We start from the raw sequence: 22,435 nt of genomic DNA, 5'->3' as shown, positions 1-22,435 counted from the left end.
GATCATCTTTGAATTACTTGATATTATTAATAGGGAATAATATCACATATCACTTCTATAGATATTATGAGGGCTAGGTAACCTTAAAATGGTATTCTAAAAATGGAAAAAATACAATATGCTTGGTTTGGTTAGTAAGCGTAATGGAAAAGCACTGTTTAATTGAAGGTTAGAAAAGAACTGTTAAACTTCTACTTTCTAAACTGCTTCTAGATCTGCCTGAAATCTCCCCTAACAGCTGCTTCACGTAGAAATAAGTGCTGAGATGACTTGTCTTTTAGCAGCTGCCCTTTAAAGAGTAATGGTGAAAAGAAGGCATTCAGAAATCTTTTACGTGTCAGCTGCTGTATTGCACAGCATTGACAGAAGCTTTAGAACATTTTATGTGCTGGTATATCCGAGGTATGTAAATTACCTAGGAGAACAGAGTAGGGAAGAATGTTTAACTTTTATCAACTCAGCTCATAAAATACAATACAAAAATACCAGTCAAGCAACAGCTAAATAAGAATTTTAATACATTTATACTTGTTACTAAGATTAAAAGGGAAGCTTTTTTTAGTTTTTTATTATAATGTATGTGTTCACTGTAGAACTGATAGTTTTAATGTGAGAAAATTAAATTTGTTATTCAAGTATTCAAAATGAGTGGTTAATTTTCTGTATTTGAATGTGTATATTGAAAAGGAATTAAGCTGTTAATATTGTTTTGTAATGTACTATTAAATTGTTCCTTTTTAACAGGTCTTATATTTATGGAAGTTTAATAAGTTGATCCAACTGCTGTTTATTTTGGCAGCTGTGTAGATGTAGCATTATTTCAAATTTAAGTAAGTTATTACTATGAACCTAATTGTATTTCATTTCAGAATGTTTAGGATGAGTAATTTGGAAGATAATGAAATTATTATCGACAGTGTTAATTTGTAAATGTCATCAAGAATCATGCAGAATCTGTTCTACTTTGACAGCTAATCACTTGGAAAAATACATAATATGAAGGCTCTTTTTTTTTATGGAAAGCTAAATGATAAATTAACTTGATAAATATACAACAATAAGCATAGACTGTTTAGCTTCCTTGTTAGGGACTAACAGAATAATATATTTTAAAATCGTTAATTCCTTTTCCAATCCTTCAGTTGGCAACCAGAACGCCAGGTTCCATTTAATGAAGTTAGATTACCACCACCACCTGATATAAAAAAAGAAATTAGTGAAGGAGATGAAGTAGAGGTATGTATTTTTAAGTTTATGTTTTTGTGGTGCCTACTTTTTGTATTATATAAATAATTATTGCTGGAAAATCTGTTTAGCCGATGGAAAATAAGTCTAATTCCTTTTCTCTCATTCTTCCTATCAGTAATGGCTATATAATCAATGTAGACGTGTTTAGTTTTGGAGTCAGAACTGGATTCATGTCCCAGTTCTATAATTTTTAACTTTGTGGCCTTGGTCAAATTTCTGTATCACTAAAATGAAAATGATTTTAGAGTTAAAGATAAAGTGTTTGAAATGTTTTGTACAGAATCTGGCACAGAGAACCATGTAGTATTAGTTGGTATTTTTCTCCTTTTTGCTAATTACTTTAAAATTTGCTTTGTGACTTCTGCTTCAGTATCTAGAAAATATTGGTAATTATAACTGTTTAGTATATTGATTATCAGTATAGTTCATATGTAATAATATGAAATATTTTAATCAATGATGCACTGCCTTGTTGAATATTCTAGAAATGGTTGTGGAAAAATTTTTAAGTACAGAAAAGGTAATTACCCCACACAGAGATAAAAACCATTACTCGTATCTTGCGCATCTTTCCAAGCTCCTCTCTCTGGCCCCCTCCTCCCCTTTTTAAGATACGATGGGATCATATTATACTACTACACTGTAGCATGCTTTTTTCATACTTTGTGGATCCTGGATGTCTGTCTTCAGTATTTTACTTTTAACATGCTTGCTGTTACATAAAGAGAAACTTTGTAAATAATTGTCACACTATTTTGGCGTAATGAGTTTCATAGAGATAACAAAATTTGATTTTCAGTTTTTGGGAAATAAATACCATTCCTCTAAGGTGCTCTAATATCCTAAATATATTTCTCACAGGAAGTTGGCTTGATAGTATTGAAAGGGATAGATTTTCAAATCTCTTTTGTACCTAGTTGAAAGTAGGGTAGAGGAATTGGGAGAATGAGGGAACTTTACTAGTGAAATACCGCTCTAATTTTTTTTTTACATACATGGTACATACTCTGTGCCATATGCCGTTGTAAGCACTTTGCAAGTGAACTCATTTACTTACCTGCCAATTTCAGTGATACCTTTTTAGTACTTTTTAATGATAAATTTTCTTTGCACTCCCATTAATCATAGACTTTATGTTAGGAAGCCAAAGAATTGTAATACTTGTAACTCCTGACAACATAAACTGATTTCCATTTTTGAATTTTGCCTGGATTTAATTACTTGCTCTTGGTTCAGTGTATTATTTTGCTTTTGCTAAATTAGAGCATGTTATAAATTGTTGTGTCATGGCTTTTTGAGCCCACTCCCCTTTATGTTACAGCATTCACTCTACTCATCTTTTTTGTTTTATACTTCCACCAAAAGTGGGTACTAAGCTTTTTTGTAAAGGAGACCTAGAACCAGAGTCTAAGTGTGTTTTTGTTCTTGAGGGAATTGTCACTGATGGTATGAGAAGACAGGAAACGAAGTTCCAATGTGACTGCTGAGTAATAGAGTGTGAAGTAAGGGAACTTGATTATTGAGTGACACTGCTGATCACTGTACTTTGTTCACCTGGACTTAAATTGGAAATGTTTTTTCCAGTATTAAATCCTTTTCCAGTGAACTTCTTTCTATGAGGAAAGGAACTTGATGTTTTCAAAATTTATTTCTGTTGTAGATAAGTTTTTTTCCTTTGAGATTCTGGAGATGAGTCATGTCAACCAATGAATGACTTAGGTTTGGAAATGTTTCTGGATTTGCTTCTTACGATTTGTAGAGTGATGCCTTGAAATTAAGATGTTACTGAAAATACATATTAGGGAAGAGATTAATCTTGCTGCCTGTGGATTTTTTTTTTTTTTTTAAATTATTTGCCACCATTTGTTACAAAATTCATTCTGTAACTTAGAATATTTAAGAATTCTGGTTGCTGGTGCTTTATTTTTGGACCAGGTAACTTTTGAAAGTACCCTCCCTGTTTTTTTTGTTTGTTTTGTTTTGTTTATCTTTTTAGTTAATTTTCCTGGAGAAAATACATAATTCCATATATTCTTCTCATACACATCCCATTCCGTATTAATACTTTGCATTAGTGTGGAACCTTTGTTACAAATGATGAAACAATATTGTAGTTATGCTACTTACAGTCCATAGTTTACGTTAGGGTTCATTGTCTTATACAGTTCTTTTTTTTCTTTTTTTTTTTTTTAAGTATTTATTCTGCCAACATACATACAACCTAAAATTTCCCCTTTTGACCACATTAAAATACATAATTCAGTGGTGATAATTACATTCACAATGTTTGTGCTACCATCAATACCATCCATCACCAAAACTTTTCTATTACTCCAAACTCTGTACCCCTTCCCTACCCCCACCCCAGCCCCTGATAACCTGTATTTTAGTTTCTGACCCTCTGAATTGGCTTATTCTGGTTATTTCATATTAGTGAGTTCGTACAGTATTTATCCTTTTTTGCTGGCTTTTATTACCTCACATATGTTCAGGGTTCATTCATGTTGTTGCATGTATCAGAACTTTATTCCTTTTTATGGCTCTATGGTATTCCATTGTGTGTATATACCACATTTTTTTTTATCCATTCATCTGTTGATGGACACTTGAATTACTTCTTTTTGGCAATTGTGAATAATGCCACTGTGAACATTTGTGTGTAAATAACTGCTTGAGTCCTTACTTTCAATTCTTTTTGGGTATATACTTAGAATTGAGATTGCTGGGTCATAAGATAATTCCATACTTAGCTTTCTGAAGAACCACCAGACTTTTCCATTGTGACTGCACCATTTTATATTCCCACCAACAATGAACGAGTTGTCTTATTTCTCTAGATCCTTTCCAACACTTCCTAGTTTTTGTTTTGTTTTGTTTTCTGTTTTTTTTTGTTGTTGTTTTTTAGTAGTTGCCAGTCTAGTGGGTGTGAAATGGAATCTTGCTGTGGTTTTGTTTTGCATTTTCCTAATGTCAGATGATAGTGGACATCTTTTCGTGGGCTGATTTGCCATTTGTGTATCTTCTTTGGAGAAATGTTTGTTCAAATCTTTTGCCCATTTTTAAATTGTGTTGTCTTTTTGTTGTTTAGTTGTAAGATTTCTGTATATATTCTGGATATGAAACCGTTGTTGGATATGTGGATACAAATATCTTATCCCATTCTGTAGGTAGTCTTAAATTTTGTTTTGAAATAAATTGAAAGTTACAGGAACAGTTGTAAAAACAATACAAACCTCATACACAGCATACCCTGACCCCCCCCGATACCCAATCCACCAACTTTAACATGCTGTCACACTGCCATTTCTTTCTTTCCCTCCCTCCCTATCATCCATCATCTATTGCTCTGTCTTCTGAACGTATGAGAGCAAGCTGCACACATCCTTGAACAAACACTGTAATTCACTTATACAATTCCCATGAACAAGAACATTCTTTTATGCAATTCCATTAAGCACAGCTAAGAAGTTCAAGAAATTCAACATGGATACAAAGCTTACATTCTGTTTTTACTTTTTATTTTCTTATGTCCAAACTGTGTCCCTTTGAGCCTCCTGTCCTCCATCCTCAGAACCCATCCAGGATCATCCTTGGCATTCAGTTGTCATCTATTTAGATTGTCTTTTTTTATTTTTTCAATTGTGGAAACATATATACAGCCTAAATCTTCCCATTCCACCCCCTCTCTAGCATTCCATTAGTGGGATTAATCACATTTAGAATGTTGTAATGCTATCACCTTCCCATCATCCATTACTAGAAATTTCCTTTCACCTCAAACAGCAACCCTACACTCATTTCTTAACTCCCCATTGCGCCTTTACCCACTTCTCATAACCCATACTCTACTTTTCATCTCTGTGGTCATATTCTCAGTTAATTTCTTTGTATTTACTGTGTGGCTTAGAATTAACCTCTTAAATCCATAACAATCTTGGTTTTCTTTGATACCAACTTAACTTCAATAGGACACCTAAACTGTTCCTATATTCCTCCATTCCCCCACCTTTTATAATTCTTGTCAAAAATTACATATTTTACATTGAGTCCAAAACCACTGATTTGTCATTAGAGTTTGTGTATTTTATATCCTGTAGGAAGTAAGTAGTGGAGTTACAAATCAAAAATTATTGACTTCTATTTGTATTCCATTGTGGTCAGAGAATGTGCTTTGAATATATTCAATTGTTTTTTTTTTTTTTTTTAATTCGAAGCTTGTTTTATGTCCTAGCATATGGTCTATTCTGGAGAAAGATCCATGATCTCTAGAGAAAAATGTGTGTCCTGGTGATTTGGAATGTAAGGTTCTATATATGTCTGTTAAAATTCTCTCTCTCTCTCTCCCTCCCTCCCTCCCTCCCGCTTTCCCTCTCCCCTTTCTTTGTTTCTCTGTCGGTAGGGCTCCCTTTAGTATCTGAGTAGGGCAGGTCTTTTATTAGCAAAATCTCTCAGCATTTGTTTGTCTGTGAAAAATTTAAGCTCTCCCTCAAATTTGAAGGAGAGTTTTGCTGGATAAAGTATTCTTGGTTGGAAATTTTTCTCTCTCAGAATTTTAATTATGTCATGCCACTGCATTCTCGCCTCCATGGTGGCCGCTGAGTAGTCACTGCTTAATCTTATGTTGTTTCCTTTGTATATGGTAAATTGCTTTTCTCTTGCTGCTTTCAGAACTTGCTCCTTCTCTTCAGTATTTGACAGTCTGATCAGAATATCTCTTGGAGTGGGTTTATTTGGATTTACTCTATTTGGAGTTTGCTGGGCATTTATGCTTTGTGTATTTATTGTGTAGAAGGTTTGAGAAGTTTTCCTCAGCAATTTCTTTGAATACTCTTTCTAGACCTTTACTCTTCTCTTCCCCTTCTGGGACACCAATGAGTCTTAAATTTGGATGTTTTATTTTATCTATCATATTTAAAATTTGCCCTCCAAATATGCCTTAAAAAAATTACCACTTCATAATTGTAGTGATTCTTTGAAAGTGTCACTTTCCCTATAGATTGGATGATTATTCTGTAAAGTTTTGCACATCTGATAGATGGAAGCCAGTGTCTTCCAAATTTTCATTTCTTTGATCACAAGTGATATCTTCTTTTAATATAGTTGATTGGCTGTTAGTCTGTTTTTGTGACTTTTCTGTTCTTTTATTTCCATGTAGTTTTTGATATAGGAAATCTGTATTTTATGACCAATGCTTATCTGTTATATATTGTGTTTTTTCCCAGGTAGTTTTTAAGAAAAAACTGGTGGCTTTTACTGTTGTTACATTTTTATCTGTTAACATCTGCCAGTTTTTTGTGTGTGTATCTTCCAAGATTTTATTTCTACTGGTGTGTGTGTCTGTCTTTTTTCCTTAAGTATTTAGGTTTTTAATCTTCCTAATTTGATACTTCTCTCTTTTTTCCAGGATAATTTATTGCATAGTATATTGTTTTTATTATATTAGTTTTTATTTAAGTTATCAGCCATTCTTCTTTCTACTTGTCACAAATATTACAGTAGCAGTGTTAACAGCTGACCTTATATAGCACGAACATGTTTTTTAAACAGATTATCTCAGTTTAAGTCTCTTGAGAGCTCCTTCTAAACTCTGAGTACTTTGACTGGTCCAGGTCTTATAAACTTGAGGTTGGGAAGCTGATAACCAGTTTTCAGTTTTGTGCTTCTGAATGTATTCTCGAATACATAATACTGTATTCACAGGTTATGGTCAGTTTTGTGCTGGAATCTCAACTCTTCTTCTGCAGCTCACCGTCAGTAATACAGAACAAAAATAACCCAAGAGAGCTCTCCATTAAGGTCTTTAGGCATTTATTTAAATTACTTGATTTTTTCATTCTTGTGTGTCAGGAATGGTTGAATATTCACAATTTCATATGGTTACCCTAAAATTTTATTACTTTACAAAGTATGTTTGGCTGCTTGAATACTAGGTTCATATTTCCTTCCAGCTTATGAGATTTAGATGAAGTTATAGCACATAAATCATTGTCATGGTCTACTGATGGCCTCAGGAAGCCACTATATGAATTGTAGTATAAAGTTGGGTTTGAATAGTTTTAAAATTCAGGTGTTTGTTTTTTAAACCCTATTAATGGCTTTTCATTTGACTTTTTCAAAAAGTGGTTGTGTAACCTTTTAAATCTAAAAAATTTAATACATTAAATTTATTTGCAAATATTTGCTTTATGGTTGGTTTTGCTAACTAAGGATTGCTAAGAAAATATGCTCAGTTTATAAAGTTGACTGTGCAAATGAGTTTTGTAGATTCTCTTAAGCAGGATATATAATAATAATGATCTGGGCTATTTCGGGGGCAGTAGAAGTCTGTTTTTTTTTTCCCCCAATGATTTAACATTAGTGACTTCCCTTGTCTTTCATTATAGATACCTAAGTAAAATGTTGTAGGAGATTTTCTTTAAAATGTATATGTATACACACATATGTATTTTCATGTATATCCGTGCCACACAGGGAGGACATTTCAGGCATATATAAAATTTTTGAAGCTTTTTTAAGTTTTTCTCTTGGGTTAGCATATTTGAAATTAAAATAGTGTGTGTGTGTGTTTCACTTAGCATAGTGATTTTTTTAAAATTCAGTTTTAGCAAGATATATTTACATACCATACAAGTCATCCATGGTGTACAGTCAGCTGTTCACAGTACCATCATATAGTTGCACATTCATCACCCCAACCTGTTTTTTGAACATTTTCCTTACACCAGAAAAAGTAAAAATAAGAATAAAAAATAAAAGTAAGAAAGAACACCCAAATCACTCCCACACCCTATTTTTCATTTAGTTTATGTCCCCATTTTTCTACTCATCTGTCCGTACACTGGGTAAAGGGAGTGCAATCCACAAGGTTTTCACAATCACACTGTTACCCCTTGTAATCTACATTGTTACACAGTCGCCTTCAAGAATCAAGGCTACTGGGTTGGAGTTTCGTAGTTCCAGGTATTTGCTTCTAGCTATTCCAATACATTAAAACCTAAAAAGTGTTATGTATATAGTGCATAAGAATGTCCAACATAGTGACCTCTAGACTCAATTTGAAATCTCTCAGCCACTGAAGCTTTATTTTGTTTTATTTTGCATCCCCCTTTTGATCAAGAAGATGTTCTCAGTCCCACGATGCCGGGTCCAGATTCATCCCCGGGAGTCATTTTGCATTGCCAGGGAGATTTATACCCCTTTGAGGGCAGCAAGTTTACCTACAGAGTTGGGTTAGCTGGAGAGAGAGGGCCACATCTGAGCAACCAAGAGGTACTCAGGGGAGACTTAAGTATATGAAAAACCCAGAGCTAACATCATACTTATTGGGGAAAGACTGAAAGCTTTCCTCTAAGATCAGGCACAAGACAGGGATGCCCACTGTCACCATTGTTATTCAACATATTATGCTCAAGTTCTAGCTAGAGCGATCACTCAAGAAGAAATAAAAGTGTGCCAGTTTGAATGTATTATGTCCCCCAGACGCCATTATCTTTGATGCAGTCTTGTGGGGCAGACATTTTAGTGCTGATTAGATTGGAATTCTTTGAGTGTTTCCATGGAATGTGCCCCACCCAACTGTAGGTGATAACTGAGTAGATATTTCCATGGAGGCGTGGCCCCACCCATTCAGGGTGGGCCTTGATCAGTGGAGCTATATAAATGAGCTGACGGGCAGAGGGAACTCAGTGCAGCTGAGAGTGAACTTTTGAAGAGGAGCTACAGCCAAGAGGGACAATTTAAAGAAAGCATAGGAGCTGCAGTTGAGAGACATTTAGAAGATGGCTGTTGAAAGCAGACTCTTGCTCCGGAGAAGGTAAGAGAGGACAGATACCCCAAGTGCAACTAAGAGTGACATTTTTGAGGAACTGCAGCCTAAAGAGGAACGTCCTGGGAGAAAGCCATTTTGAAACCAGAACTTTGGAGCAGGCGCCAGCCACATGCTTTCCCAGCTAACAGAGGTTTTCTGGACACCACTGGCCATCCTCCAGTGAAGGTACCCGATTGCTGATGTGTTACCTTGGACACTTTATGGTCTTAAGACTGTAACTGTGTAACCAAAGAAACCCCCTTTTATAAAAGCCAATCCATCTCTGGTGTTTTGCATTCCAGCAGCATTAGCAAACTAGAACAAAAAGGCATCCAAATTGGAGAGGAAGAAGTAAAACTTTGTTTTTTTGCAGATGATGTGATTCTATATGAGAAAATCTGGAAAAATCTACAGCAAAGCTAAAATTGCTTTTGAATTGTGAAATTTTCTGATTTAGTATCACTAGTTGAAGTAAAAATTGTCAAGCTTACATGTCATTTTTGTTGATGTGATATATGCCCTTCCTTCCGACTTATGTGGTGGATTGTCAGGCATTTTGATTGTACATTCATAAATTTTGGCTATAGTGTCATGATAGTTGCCTTCAGATAAATTGGATAAAGAATAGGAATAAGAATAATTTGAGACAGGATAGTCTCAGGGTTCTCCAGAGAAAGAGACTATATATATGTAAATGTTAAGTGATTTATTATATGAATTGGTTCATGTGACTATGGAGATTGGCAAGTCCAAATTCTGTAGAATGGCCCCTAAGTTGGAAACTGATAAAGGTGATGTTGAGTTCTCCAGGAGAAGCAAGCTGTCTGAAGTAGATGTATAGAAATTCTTTTTTTTAACTGCTGAATGTTCTTACTTTAAGATCTGCAACTGATTGGAGACTCCTCATTGCTGAAGCCAGTCTCCTTTTGTTGATTATAGATGTGATCAGCAATAGATCCAATCAACTGACTACTGATTTAAATCCATCTACAAAATACTCTCACAGTAACAGGCCAGTGATTCCTTGACCAAACCAGCACAACACCATAAACTAGAAGTTGACATGAAGTTAACCAACACAGTCCCTTATCTTACAACTATATTTTTTTAAAAAATATTTGATTAAAGTGTATAGTCTGCACCCCCTACCTTTAAGAAGGTTTTGGGTTAGACTCTTACAACTAATCTGAAGTTTTTTGCTGTCTGTATTCACTCTTATTCTATTTGCTGATACTAGTTCCATTGTTATTCTCTACTGTTTGGGAAGTGCTCACACATTAAAGGAGAGGGGACCATATTCTGTTACTTGTATTTTTCTCTCTTGGTTATTGGCTAATTTCCATGGCTTGGAATATCATAAAGTAAGTTATATTATAAATCCTGCTTAAGAAAATGTAGAAAACTGAACTTTCACAGTCAACTTTATATACTGAGCATATTTTCTTAGCAGTCTTTAGTTAGCAAAATCAACCATTACAACTTCTAGTTGTTAAAGTAGGAAACATAAATACAAATGAGATAATACTATTGTGTAGGTAGAGAAGTCATAGTGTATCCCAGCTGTTAAGCTTGTTTCTCTAATGTTTCTTTCAGTTTCTCCATAGATTGTTTAATGGCATGAAATTGGTGATACATAGGAACAGTAACCCATATGTATCTCCTGTGGTTGGGAAAATGGGTCATTATAATTAATTATTTCAGTTTAATAAGTTAATATTATTTGGCAGTTTTCTTTAGAAGAGAATAGTGGAAATACAGTTAATTTGGTGAAAACTGGTAAAAACCCTACTTTTGATGTTCATGTTACCTATAGTAAGTTGTTATTTCTAAAGGTGTAGTTGAACTTTATTAATGTGAATGAATAATTAATAGCTTTAGGATCCAGACTGTTTAGAATTCCGTTGAAGTCACATTTTGGTTGTGTGGTTAGACTTTGGAGACTGTTGTAACAGGGTTTAACTTGGGGTTATTTGGTGGAAAGAATCCTGAAGCAGGCTTTTGAAATTCCATTCTTTTTATTCCATCCTTCACCATGGAATGGTGGCCTTATTCAATCCCAGTGCTATAAGTTTCTCATGGTCACTCCTTTATCTCTTGCTGTTCAGGCTCTTCTGGGATCTTAAGAAGCTGCCCATGGTAGAGGAATGAGGGTCAGTGCTTCAGAGTGCAAATTGCTACCCTGGAATAGTGTGGAGATTTAAGTAAAATCTGAAAAAAGGGGATTCCTGTGGGGTGCTTTTATTACAAAGATATATTCATAAATAGATTCAGTAATCCAGCATTTGGAACATAATACACTAGGACCCAGTTTTAATGCTGAGTTATTGCAGTGTTGTTTGTGTGTGATACAAACAACGTTTTGTAAAGGCTGTTATATGACCCACAGCACTGAAGTGGAGCCAGAATTCTTAGTATTTTGATCCAGACTCAGGATTTAGTTGGCATTATGAGAGCGACTTTGCATTTCAGTGGTAAAGTTATTAACAAAGCTTAGCAGAGGTGGATGTAAGTATAAAATAGAATCCAACATTGTAATGTGCAATGAGAAATAAAGTCTCCGGGCAAACCAGAATGGTTTATTCTCTGTTTTGTAGGAAAGCTACATCGGAAGCCATATTCCTAGAAGTTTTTGTTTTGGTGCAAATAGGATCACAACAAAGGGATTTTGTTAGTTTTAAGACCCTTTTTTAGATAGAAGGAAATACGTAAAACAGTGGAACTGTAATCCAGTAGCCTTGATTCTTGATGATGATAGTATAACTAGATAGCTTTTATGAGGTGACTGCTTGATTGTGAAAAACTTGTGACTGATAACTACCGTTATCTAGTATATGAGCAGATGAGTAATAAAGACAAATTAAGTAAATAGGTAAATAAATAAATAAATGGGGAGTAAGGGGTATGGGATGCTTTGGGTGTTCTTTTTTATTTTTATTTTCATTTTTTTTAAGTAATGAAAATGTTCTAAAATTGATTGTGGTGATGAATGCACAGCTATGTGGTGATACTGTGAGCCACTGATTATATTCCTTGGATGGATTATATGATGTGTGAATATATCTCAATAAAATTGCATAAAAAAAGAAGACCCCTTTCAGAAAATGAAGTTTTGAGCCATCTCCGTACTGTAGATCACCAACACCATCTCCTGCTTAACTGAACTGCAGAAAATATATTTTAAGTCATTTTCCAAATAATTTTACAGAAAAATGGTAGTAATGAAGTGCATCATTATTAGATAATTTAATAAGAATTTAAACATGGCAAATCCAGTGTTTTATTGCATATTATCCCAGAAGGATAAAGTCCTCTAAATTTAACTAACTGCTTATCAGCTGTAATGTACAAACCTGGAACATATCCGACTTAGGAATACTGGTTTCCGATTTAAAATGCATTTCTAAAAAGTTCTAGCTTATTATTTCTGGATCTTTCACTTGGATTGTTCAGAATGCAATACTTGAGGAATATTTCGGAATATTAACATTTAGGAATAGTTAGATCTGTTCAGAAAAGAAATTCAAAAGCTAAAATTGGCTCCACTGGACCCCCGTTGGTATATTGGCCCTTGGGTTCCCCCCTCCCCCAGCTTTTTACTAATCTTGGTGTGCAGTACAGTTCATAATTAGGTTTTGGCTTATTCACATACAGTTCCAATATTCCTCCACTCCCAAGATTACTCTCAGATCATCTTGATAGAAGCTTTAGGTTTTCCAAACCTATTTTCCCGTCTATTAATTGTTTGCATTTATCTAGCAGATAGCTGTAAACATCCACTGTAGATTTTCCTGGCTACCTCTCCAAGAATCTTAGTTGCTATAATCAGGGTTTTTGTAGGATACCTCTTAGTTGTCTCTTCTCATTCTCCACCCCACTGACCCCACATTTTCACTATATTATAAGTACATCCAACAAGCAATTGTAGCAAAAGCGTTAACTTTAATTCCTACTATAAACTCAGTTATGCCATTATAATGTTAATAAAATTGGTTAATATTTACAGATACAAAACATATAAGACTTAATTTTTTGGAGATGTGAATTTTTACGAGGTACTTAAGTACTCAACTCTATGGACAAAATGTGGTGTGTAATTTTTCAGCTAAACAGTTTTAGTGCGTTTAAGTTCCTTAGCAAGATACCTAAGTTGGTATACCCTTGGGTGAATTTTAAAATGGGGCTTATCACTTCCTGATAATCAGTTGTTAATTTTGATGAACAGTGTTGACAGAAACTAAAAAGACCCATGTCTTATGCTATGTAAGAAACATTTCTTTAAAATCTGAATGTTACTTATGTTTGCTAAATCACTGTGAATGTGGGATAAAGGGGGATGCGTTGTTTGGATTTCCAAGCAATCAGCTAAAAAGGTTTCAGTTTTATTTTAAGTAGTAAACTTTAAGTGTACTTACCACTTTCATAAAACTGTGTTCAGTATATCAATTTCAGGGTAGTAACATTTTTGTGTTTCTAGAGTTTCATGGGATTTGGCATTTATAACAAGTCTTGATTTACAGTGTTGCTACCTTTTGGAATGAATAGATACAGGCTTTTTTTTTCTTCTCAGGTTTATTCTAGAGCAAATGACCAAGAACCATGTGGATGGTGGTTGGCTAAAGTTCGAATGATGAAAGGAGAAGTAAGTGATGTTAACACAGGCTTCGTGACTAGTTTGTTAGGAAATATCTTAACTTTTTGTTTCTGTAAATATTACTCCAACTCCTAGTTTTGTTTCTGAAAGCCTACTTGAGGCACAGTTGAGTACATATTTTAAAAATTAATTAGACCATTAATTTCTGCTTGTGTTCTTTATTTGGAAACACTAAAGCTGTTTTCCAGAGGTGTACCTTCCAAGGCTCACGTGCCCTGGAAGAACCTGGTTTAGGCAGAGCAGATTGATGTAACTAAACTGTGTTTAGTATTTATGTCACAAGGTGGAGGGGTGGGGGGTGTCTGCTCGTTAAGCTGAGCAAGGTAATTAGAACGTCATTTAAAGTTCATTGTTTTTGTTCAGATGGGATTTTTAAAGTATTTTGATGTCTTTTAGTTTTATGTCATTGAATATGCTGCTTGTGATGCCACTTACAATGAAATAGTCACATTTGAAAGACTTCGACCTGTCAATCAAAATAAAACTGTCAAAAAAAATACCTTCTTTAAATGCACTGTGGATGTTCCTGAGGATTTGAGAGAGGCGTGAGTAATTTTATTTACTATAAATTGCTTTGCAGATTAAGAGGATTTTTCAGTGCTATAAAATCTTTTTCCTCCAAATGTCCAATAAAAATCTTCTGATAGAAAATCTTTTTAATAAACAACGGTTTTAATGGAGGATGTCAGAAATAATTGAGTTTGTATTACAATTGCCCTCTAAATTTAATCTGTTATTGAGGTCCTACACAATAATTAAATTTCTTTCTAGGTGTGCTAATGAAAATGCACATAAAGATTTTAAGAAAGCAGTAGGAGCATGCAGAATTTTCTACCATCCAGAAACCACACAGCTAATGATACTGGTAAGATTAACACCATATTTTAGATAATGATGAGTATTGTGCATATTTTTTTATTAGATATTTTATCTTTGAAAAAGATTAAAGCTAAGATAAACTTGGTGCACAGTGATTGCTTTTTTGATCTTCTGAACTAAAGAGAAAAAATCCTTAACATCATAATGTTTTTAACATGTGGGATCCTGGATTCCCCCCCCCCCCCAACATATTCTGAAAAGCAGATCTGAATAATATGGGAATTCAGAAAGGAAAAAAAGATTACTTTTGGGATAGGAGGTATTAGGTGAAGGGAGAAGGGCAGCAGATGAGAATTAAGGAAGGCTTCAGTGGAAAATCTTGTTTGTGTTGTCTTTAAAAATGCTTAAACTTTTGAGTGATTAACTTGTTTATGTACAGTCTGCCAGTGAAGCAACTGTGAAGAGAGTAAATATTTTAAGTGACATGCATTTGCGAAGTATCCGTACAAAGTTGATGCTTATGTCCAGAAATGAAGAGGCCACTAAGCATTTAGAAGTGAGTGAATTTATCCTTAGTGGGTTTTTTGTGGGTTCCATTTATTTCATAAGTATGTTCTTCAAGTTTTTTGGTTCAAACTGCTTTATGTCAGTTAAGGCAACTGAAAACCTATTTTGTGGCTAATATCTGGGGTCATTGTTTCCTTACCAGAATTGCTTTTCTGTGTTTCTTTTCTCAAACATAGCCTTTTTTTTGTTGCTAAATGTCTGTTGATTTCTTTTGATAGGACCTAAGTGAAAGGTGCCAAAGAGTTTAGAAACTCAGTAGGAATATCTGGTAGAACTGCGTTGCTAGTTCTTGGGAGGATATGAGGTGCTTGTGCCTTTACTCTGTCCTTAACCTTTTTTCTCCCCCATCACCTGTCCATCTAATACATTTCCATCAGTAACTGGTTGACTCTGACAACTCTTTTGTAAGAGGAGAGGAGGGCTCCAAGTAGGGCATCAGGTAGCATGTAGATTTTTTAAAAAACTATCACTCATCATTGCTTCCCTGTCCTGTGCTTGGATATTCTGCTTTTTTCCTGTTCTCACTGCTAGGGTACTACCCCCAACCCCACACCCCAGGATAACATACATGCATGCAGATACTATCTTGACTTAAAGAAATGGAGGTGTGTTTATTCTTAGGACATATATGGCAGTGTTATTAGTTAATTTAAAAGTTCCAAGAAGAGACATGCAAATGAATTTCGAAACAGCCATCTGAATCGGATAACTGCCTATATCCGTAATTGTGGAAAGTTGTCTTTGAACTGCTGTTTTCTGTGACCATGATTAAATAGACTGATCACACTTTTGTGATCGTTCATAATACAATTCTAATTTATTTCTTTTACTAGTGCACAAAACAACTTGCAGCAGCTTTTCATGAGGAATTTGTTGTGAGAGAAGATTTAATGGGCCTGGCAATAGGAACACATGGTAGTAACATACAGCAAGCTAGGAAGGTTCCTGGAGTTACAGCTATTGAGCTAGATGAAGATACTGGAACATTTAGAATCTACGGAGAGGTAAGCTGTCATCTGCCTCCTCCCTCAGAGCACTTTGAAGTGTTTATTAACAATCCATTATTTGATTATGTTTACTTTTATTTGGAATTTCAACTGGCCAGTGAAAGACCCTTGAAGTAAAATTTATTCATTTATAATCAGTCAGCTAATAATCATTAGTTACATGAGAAGATTAAAGTTGATTTTTTACTATATGGGGGAATGAAAGATTTTCTGAGTGATTAGTATATATTATTTTCAGAAGTTCCTTAACTAACTCATTCTGAGTTTAACTCAGATATATGCCCATTACAAATAATTTACTCAGATATTTTGAGTACTTACTATGTGTCAGGCACTATCAGTAGTAAATAGCATATAATCAAAAAGCTTTGTAGAATTTGAATTTGGATAATGCTCTATCACTGGTTAAACTGACATTTATATGGACATGAAAATAAGTCATTTAAAAATATATATATATAAAATTCAGAGTTTTCATTGACACCATTTTCCAGTTAGAATAAATGGATTAGTAGTTTTTGTTTTGTTTTGTTTTTAACGCATTTTAATCACCTCAAAACTGGATGCACGCATTCTTTTTTGAGGTGGTAGTTTTTTAAGTCTTATGTTTTGAACATAGCTCTTCTTATGAAAACCCTAGGTCACATAGTAAAGTAGAGTAGAAGCCTTAGTAAATCAAACTAGAGGCCTTATTTTTGTTTCTGTAATCTTTAGAAAGGAACAGTTTTAACATCGTAGTTAAGAGTAAGGGGTTTAGAGTATACTGCCTGGTTGGAGTCCTGTCTCTACCACTGAGGGGGCTTTGGAGCAAGTTAATTAACCTCCCTGCCTAATTTACCTCCTTGTAAAATGATGAGGACAGTAATAGCTATTAACTTACAGTTTGTGAGGATTGGATAAGTTTTTAAAAATATTTATTGCTTGTGGCATGTGAAACAGAAAAGAAATTTGACGCAGGGTTATTAAAGCATAAATATTAAAAGTAGAGCTTAAATTACTTGAGTACCATATATTCCCTTTAGAGACCCTCTTACCATCCAGTGCTTTAAAATCAGGTTCATGTGAGAGATGATGAATTTTAATGATCTCATTGGTAAGTACTTAAAAAAAAAAATCTTGGCAAAAACATCTTTTTATATAACTTCTGATGTTGAGAATCAATAAAAAACAGTGCAGACAGTTCGGATAATTTGAACAATTTGTATTTAACATTCATCTGTAGACATATAACATGGGAGTATGGACCAGGATATTTAAGATAGGGTTAAAATTTAGCTACTCAGTAGCTGTGTAACGTAAGTAATTTAATCTGTTAGTAATATACTTAGCAAATTTAAAGGGACCTTAGAGATGTCTAACATTTTTTTAGTTCTAATAGTGCTGACAATTTTATTATCTTTTAGCCTTACTTTTTAATGATTACTCTGAATTTTTTTTTAAGGACTTAATGAATTACTTAAAATGTCACTCCACTGGGATGAGCAGAATCTTTTAGTAGAACATAAGACTAATTGAGGTTTTTCTCTTTCATGTTTCTGTTGTGGGTTGTGGATTGTTTCAGGGTTGGATTTCATGTGTGTTTCCCCCCCTCATCTGCAGAGTGCTGATGCCGTAAAAAAAGCTAGAGGTTTCTTGGAATTTGTGGAGGATTTTATTCAGGTTCCTAGGAATCTTGTTGGTAGGTAATTCAACTAAATATTAAATAAGTTAAACATTTATGTAGTTGTATACAGTGACTGAATTGAAAATTAATTTTGTTTGATAACTGATTCTACTTAGTTATGTAGAATATTTGGTTAGTAAGACTTTTCTTTTTGCGATACCACTGTATGTGACTGTACTTAGTTACTGTCCTGTGTTAAAAAGTAAAGATACTTTCTTTTTTTCTGTACAGGGTGACCCATTAATAATAAGACTGACTCATGATTTTTATAACAGCAGTTTGTCATTCCAGTTTTTCTAAAGCCTTTTCGTCCTTTGGGCTCTTTCTTACTATTCTCATTCTCTTAAGTGTCTTTTTATCATTCATGTATCCATCAGATTGTGATAGTATTTTTTGCGAAGGTGTTTGTGATAATTTTTTTCTTTTGTTTAGTGCAGAAGAAAAAGTAACAGTGGACTAACAATAGGGTAATAAACTTCTACACAGTAGGCCCTGAATAAATAATAATTGGTTGTTGCAAAGGCATAGAATAAGGTAAGAAGTCATGGACAGGAGAGAAGCATGGTGATGATTTGAGGGGAGGTTTCACTATTAAGCTTTAAACACCATCAATGAAAACTATTGTAGACATGGGGTATAAGTTAAGTGACAAAAATTTGAGGTTGAAGCTATACTTACATGAGCATTATAACTTGGTGTGAGTTGTTTAATATTTCTGTTAATATGCCCTAAGTCTTTGCTATTGTAACTATCCTTTTAAATGTGATTTGAGATAAATGGGAAAACTTCAAAAAAAGATGTTAAATATTAAATACTCAGTGATTGTCCTAAAAAAATTTAATGTACAAAGAAGCATCAGCATAATGTGGTGAGATTTACTAGGAGGGTGATGTGTGGTTATGCTCTTTTGTTTCTCATTAGTTTTTTGATCTTAAGGAGTCAGTACCTTGTGCACCATTTTTGTATAATTGGGCTGATTCTGTCTTTAGGAAATTATTTCTTAGCTGTAGGTCTATTTGTAAAGTCTTGTGAAACAAACAGTAGGAAAAAAACCCACTGTTAAAAAAAGATGTTTGTTATAGCCAGTAGAAGTAGTATATCCAGGGAAAATAGTTTATAGCATAAGAATTTGAGCAGTTTCTTGGAATTCAGTGCTAAGTAGTTACGTAACTACTGAAGTTCTGCCCAAACAGTTGGATAGGTATGACATACTCCAGTTACGTAAGCTGCACTTGATCAGTTCTTGGTATACCATTATTCAGTTAGACTGATCTACTAGAGAGATGAGTTGAGATGTTAAAATTGAATATAAGCTTGAGGAATTTTAAAATATTAAGATACAAAATATTATCAAATGAGATCACCTTCAACAAGAAAGGTACTTTTGAAAATGTCCCTTTTTGTTTTTAAATTATACTCAATTATTGACATCTTTCAGTAGTAGTAACATGGTAGCTGCTCTACAGAATATAATTTAACTTTCCTAGATTTTCTCACTTGTAAAAATTATTCATAGGTGGGTGTGTGCAGGAGAATTACGATTCTTTCTAACCCTACAATTGTACTGAAAATAGCCTTGGCCTTACAGAGTTTCTAGTAGTGTTAATTGTGAGTAAACATTACTGTTACTTCATAAATAAGGGAATTGGATATATTTGTAGTTCTGATTCTTCTCTATTCACTTATATGAGTACCTGTTCTGTCTACTTTTTCCTCTACCGTGTATTGGTTAGCTTTGGTTATTTGGGATGTTTTTGTGCTCTTTAAGGAATACACATTAACACTAACTGTACGTGTTGGAGAAATACTGTTGAGTAGTGTAAAGATTTCCATTGGCTGTCATGCATAATAGTACTGTATCTCCCTCCAAAATGTTTTATGAGTGAAGTATTCTTTTAATAAATAGTGCACTCAGTAGAAGTGAAAGAGAAAAAGAGGACTAAGGAATAAAAGGGAATGAGGACCACTTGTTGGGTAAGTCCCAGATAAGATTGCCTTTTAGTTAGATTCCAGTAGTTCCAGTACTTGACCATTCCCATCCCTACCAAAGCAAAACAGACCAAAAAACCATGGGAACATTGATTTGATAATGGATCAAAACCTTTAAAATCATGGAAGCCTTCCTTAATCCCTTCTCTGTTCCTTCAGCATTTATGCTTAATTTATACTACAGGTCTGCTTCGTTTTGTCAGTGTGCCCCAGAATTTAAACTATGGAAATAACCAATTAAAGTATTGATGGTCTCTGGTAGAACTAAATAAAACTTGCCGGTAGGACCCTGCCAAGGACCCTAGAAGGCTGATGGATGCTCACTCACTGCTGAAATAGTTCATAAGAAGGAAGAGACAGAGATTTTGGGGGAGGGATTATGGTATAGCAACCTGATTTTTGTGTTTTAGAAAAGATATTTACATATTTTTAATATGGTCAAGGATGGAATTGCTGCTTGCGCTTTACTATGTGGACAGTGAAGATTAATTTTATGTGCTGCCTCTAGGGTTGTTCAGAAAAGAGATACCTCATGAATTCTCTCTGTCTTTACTCATGTTTTTTTTTTTAACCTGTTCAATTGCTGCTTCTTTAAAATTTAAGGTTATTAATGGGGAAGAAGTTTGGCAGTTTGGTATAGGAGAGTGAGAAAATGCCGTGTAGGATAATGCCTTTGCTGTGTTGACTGGTTTACTGTACCCATTGTTTGATTATTCATTCTCTAATGGAAACTGTCCTTTCAAGTATGCAGTAGACAGAACTTCCATTTTAACTCCTCTGAAACAAAATTTGTGCTTTTGTGGGAATTTTTCTGTGGAAATGAATTGCTGTTCTAGTAGAATAATTAGTTGGGGGTGTGAACTTTTAACAGATATGATGGTGGTATTAAGTTTACAAGGGATACATCTATTCCATAAAGTGAAGATTATCTGAATATATACTTGTGTTACTAGGTGACATTACCCATTACTGCTTTGTTTTATGTGTGTATCTGTCTTTATAACTAGATAGTAAGTTCCTCAGGAAGAGAGTTTCGTGCCCCCTTGTAGTTTCTCATTTAATTATTGAACACCCAATAACTGCTGTTTGACAGACTCACAAGTTAAATGTGGAGAAGGTAAATAATTTGAATTTTATGTCATTTTACAGTGTTTCCATACCTAGCAAGACAGCATATCATATATCATGCTGTATGTATTTATGTAACTGTGGAGTACTTTAAACACTTGGCTTCTTGTTTCAAATGTAATACTTGTTCAATGTGAACTTTTAATTTTATTGAAGAGACTATTCATCTTAAAGGTATCTTCAAGTTACAGGTATCTTTTGGACAAATAAACATGAAAATAAAAGCAAGATTGATGAATTTATTTTGTGAACAATCGTATATAATTAACATAAATTGATATGATTAATGACAAATTAAGTTTTATTAGCCTTTATGTATATATCCAAGCTTTTGAAGTCAGATAGACTTTATGAATATTTCATATATTTAAAAAAATGATGTATGACATATTAAAAAATATTTAGACTTTGAAAATGTCTTATATGTCAGTATCATTGTCAGTCCCGGTTAATATAGCCTTAGACATACTGAAGAAAAGGAAGTGCCAGATTAAGGACAAATTCCTTGGTAGTGTTTAGGGTGAGTTAATTGAAAGTAAAAAGATGGAGCTTTGCTTGGTTAGTGTAATTTGATAACAGGTTATAAATTGTTTGAGTTGGTATTGAAAGAATAGCAGTATTGGTTTTTAACTTATATTTTTTTCTCTCATTAAAGGAAAAGTAATTGGAAAAAATGGCAAAGTGATTCAAGAAATAGTGGACAAATCTGGTGTGGTTCGGGTGAGAATCGAAGGAGACAATGAAAATAAACTACCCAGGGAAGATGTAAGTATTTCAAATGCAATGTCATTTTGCCTACCCCTGCCTTGTTCCTTTCTCAACTGACTTAATATGTTATTTTATATTTTGAATATCATTTTAGAAAGTTATGTCTAGTGAGCTACTTATACTTTGATATAATGGGGTTGTCTTTTTTTTTTCTATTTTCTGGGCCTTATAATATTAGAAAACAAGTCAGCTTTCAGTTGTGTGGGTCTTGGGTTCTTAGTTGGTTTCTCAGTCCTTCAGTGAAAAGCTGATTGTTGATATAAAGGTTTCAGTTTGACAGTGCTGCTTTATGTTTGATACTCATAAGACTGTTACAGGAAAATTCTTGATAGATACATCACACTCTCCTTGACCTTTTTTTGTAGAATCAGAAAGCATTGACCATTTCTTAATTGAAATTCCTTTAAACTTTTATCTTGTTAGTAATTCTAATCTGAACTTTTAGGGTTTTTTTTACAATCTCTATATTCTAACATGTCAATATACCATACACAATTTTGTGCTTCCTACTTATACATCACTTTTAAGGAGCTCACTCACATCCGTGGCTCCAGTGGTCAGGTCTGTATTTCTGATTGAAATCTTGTTGCCTGTATATAAGGCGAGGATTTCTCCTAAATTATCCCAAGAAAGTAGAGCAGTCACAAGTTCAGTTTTGCACATTAGAGTATGCTTTGGGGAGTTAGGCTATTGGATACAGTCAGTCTTTTGAAATAAGAGATAAAGAGAGCTGTAGACATTTAGCCCACATAAATCATCTCACACCAAGTATTGGTTGTTGTAGGCAA

General features: G+C 34.1%; 1 protein-coding gene across 4 annotated transcripts in view; it reads left to right on the top strand.

The window, feature by feature from the left end:
- FXR1 (FMR1 autosomal homolog 1) overlaps nt 1-22,435 on the top strand; it is an 81,872-nt gene that overhangs the window by 38,282 nt on the left and 21,155 nt on the right. For all 4 annotated transcript variants that reach the window (XM_037839881.1, XM_037839869.1, XM_037839873.1 and 1 more), the window contains exons 3-10: nt 1,143-1,236; nt 13,623-13,694; nt 14,103-14,251; nt 14,478-14,571; nt 14,965-15,081; nt 15,926-16,096; nt 17,699-17,777; nt 21,535-21,644. In XM_037839881.1, the coding sequence (XP_037695809.1) occupies nt 1,143-1,236; nt 13,623-13,694; nt 14,103-14,251; nt 14,478-14,571; nt 14,965-15,081; nt 15,926-16,096; nt 17,699-17,777; nt 21,535-21,644 (886 nt within the window). The remainder of the gene's footprint in view (nt 1-1,142; nt 1,237-13,622; nt 13,695-14,102; nt 14,252-14,477; nt 14,572-14,964; nt 15,082-15,925; nt 16,097-17,698; nt 17,778-21,534; nt 21,645-22,435) is intronic.

Source organism: Choloepus didactylus, chromosome 1 (genome assembly GCF_015220235.1).
Source record: "Choloepus didactylus isolate mChoDid1 chromosome 1, mChoDid1.pri, whole genome shotgun sequence".
Classification (NCBI taxonomy): domain Eukaryota; kingdom Metazoa; phylum Chordata; class Mammalia; order Pilosa; family Megalonychidae; genus Choloepus; species Choloepus didactylus.
Note: the sequence above shows the minus strand (reverse complement) of the source record. Positions and strands in the feature narration are given on the sequence as shown.